The sequence below is a fragment of the Labeo rohita genome, unplaced genomic scaffold (assembly GCF_022985175.1).
Source record: "Labeo rohita strain BAU-BD-2019 unplaced genomic scaffold, IGBB_LRoh.1.0 scaffold_1100, whole genome shotgun sequence".
In the NCBI taxonomy this organism is placed as follows: Eukaryota; Metazoa; Chordata; class Actinopteri; order Cypriniformes; family Cyprinidae; genus Labeo; species Labeo rohita.
Window position 1 is genome coordinate 12,682 of NW_026127231.1, and position 2,165 is coordinate 14,846.

A 2,165-nucleotide genomic window follows, 5' to 3' on the forward strand; every position below is an offset into this window, starting at 1 on the left:
TTTCAAAAATGAAAAATATAAATAAGGTTTTATTTTGTGTAGTATGTAATGGTAATTCCCTAGGTCAAGGTTTTCATCACAGGATAATGATTTTTTTTCATATTCTCGTAACTTTTTCCAGATCTAAAAGTTCCCAGTCTGTCACTTTGATTTATGTTTCTACCGTAACATGCAATCACAAAATGTTTTGTTATCAAAGAGAATTATGAGAGCAAATAAGATTTAATAAGAAATTTATAAAAAATTTATTTGGTTGACAGAAGTTAAATCTGAAAAAAAAAGCTTAAGAACAACAAGACAATGCTTATAACAAGACAATGTTCAATAACAACAAGAAACATGCAGTAGGTTAAATGATTAGTACTTGAACACACTTTTTTTCTGTACGTACACGACTATTTCATGTAAATTCAAATAACTTTGTTCAGTGCAGCCCATAGTACTTTATGGTCTTGGTTGGTTTCTTGCATAGAGCACAGTTCAGGTCACTTCTTATTCCAGTGCTGTTCAACACAAACACAGTCTCACACAAGAGATTAGGCTGAACTGCCTTTTTTTTGACAGCAATAACATTAAACATCTCATATGGAGGAATCAGAACCTCTCCCTCATAAGGAGTCCTAGAATATTTTGTAATATTAGCACCTTCACAAGTGTAGATTTCAAAACAAGATACATTTCCAAAACTTTGTGCTCTGCGATAATAAATAGAGGAGGATGTAAATGAGCCAAAACGAATGTCTGTAAAAACATGCCCATTAAACTTAACATTTGTACCACGAAAAGTTTTAAAACATGTATTTTTCTGTTTATGTTGTTTTTTCTTCAGAATCTGTATCGCATCTGTTAACAGAAAGTGAAGTGAATACCATTTGTATGTCTCGACTGTGTAGTTTTGTTTGTCATTACGAGTGTCATTGTTGAATTTTACATATATTTTAGACTGTGGGTCAGTGTACACCCAGATAGCAACTTTATGGTCTTTTTTTAATGTACTGCGAAAGTTCTGAGAAACATTCTTTAGACCTGTTTCCCAAGCATTTCTAAAAGTATCTGAGTTACTGAGTTCCTTTTTCAGATATTTAGTCCTCACCAGGTTCGCCATTTTCTCTGTACAGCCCTTATATTGATCATCAACTGAATTCGGTACCATATCCAGTGGAAATATCTGTCCCTCATCAGCAGCTCTGTAATTCTGCAGCAACAGGAATCATAATGATCAATCATCAGTATTCATGTCTGCAATATTCATACTAGAACACAAGCTTACCTGTCCTAGAGCAGCTAAAATGAGAAGAAGAGCTTCAATGATCAGCAGCATCTTGATTCAGTCAAATCCTTCTGATGATTTAATAGATCTAGTGATAAGCAGGTGCTGAAAGACAACCAGAAACACAACAAGGTTTAAATACTGTATATACTTCAGTAGGAACTTGTGCATAGATTTGCACAATGACCTTCTCCTTGTACTTTAGCCCCACTCTTACCTGAAAGTAATGTTGTCTGTTTTTTTTTTTTTGTTTTGTTTTAGAATCTGTTTTATTTTTGTTATTTAACAGAAACTCCGGAGCAATGATGAGAACAACAAAAAGTCATCTGCTCTCAGCCAGACTCTTTAAACAGATAACAAGGCTTTTTGCATCGCTAATAATGTGTGTGTGTGTGTGTGTGTGTGTGTGTTTTCTGAAGTATAACATCTAATGTGTGATCTTGTTGCATTCAGCTCAGCTAAACTGTTGAGCTCATCTAGTGCAACACTTGTGAAGGTCTGTGTGGTTTCACACTGGACAAACAAAGGCTACACACACAAAAACTGGAGAATTGGGTTTCTATTTTCGTTCTACATAGCACAAATTTGACAAAGGTGATGTATAACATCTTTTAAAGATAGGTGATATATTGCACTTGAAGTGGTTCCCCTATGATTGTTTTTTTGAGTGCAGGACAGTCACTAGGCCTATTTATCATACTCCTTTTGTTGTCTGACAGAAAATATGTACGTAATAACAGCTTTATTTAACATTTTCCTATATATTATTAAAATACAGTGCATTACATCATCTAGCAACCTTTAGTGACTTTTGAGCAGGTTTTAGATACTTCCCACTGAAAACAGGAAACTCCAGTACTACAGAGGGGTGTCTGGTTTGACGTCTGATTGGCCA

At 34.6% G+C, this 2,165-nt stretch overlaps 1 protein-coding gene across 1 annotated transcript; it reads right to left on the reverse strand.

Moving 5' to 3' along the window:
* Positions 1-253: 253 nt before the first annotated feature.
* Positions 254-1,624, reverse strand: LOC127157536 (ecto-ADP-ribosyltransferase 4-like). Its single transcript, XM_051100770.1, has 3 exons — positions 1,488-1,624; positions 1,271-1,375; positions 254-1,195 (listed from the first exon to the last, which is right to left on the reverse strand). The coding sequence occupies exons 2-3, from the start codon at positions 1,319-1,321 to the stop codon at positions 425-427; spliced, it is 822 nt and encodes a 273-aa protein (XP_050956727.1). The 5' UTR covers positions 1,322-1,375; positions 1,488-1,624; the 3' UTR covers positions 254-424.
* Between the last annotated feature and the right edge of the window lie 541 nt (positions 1,625-2,165).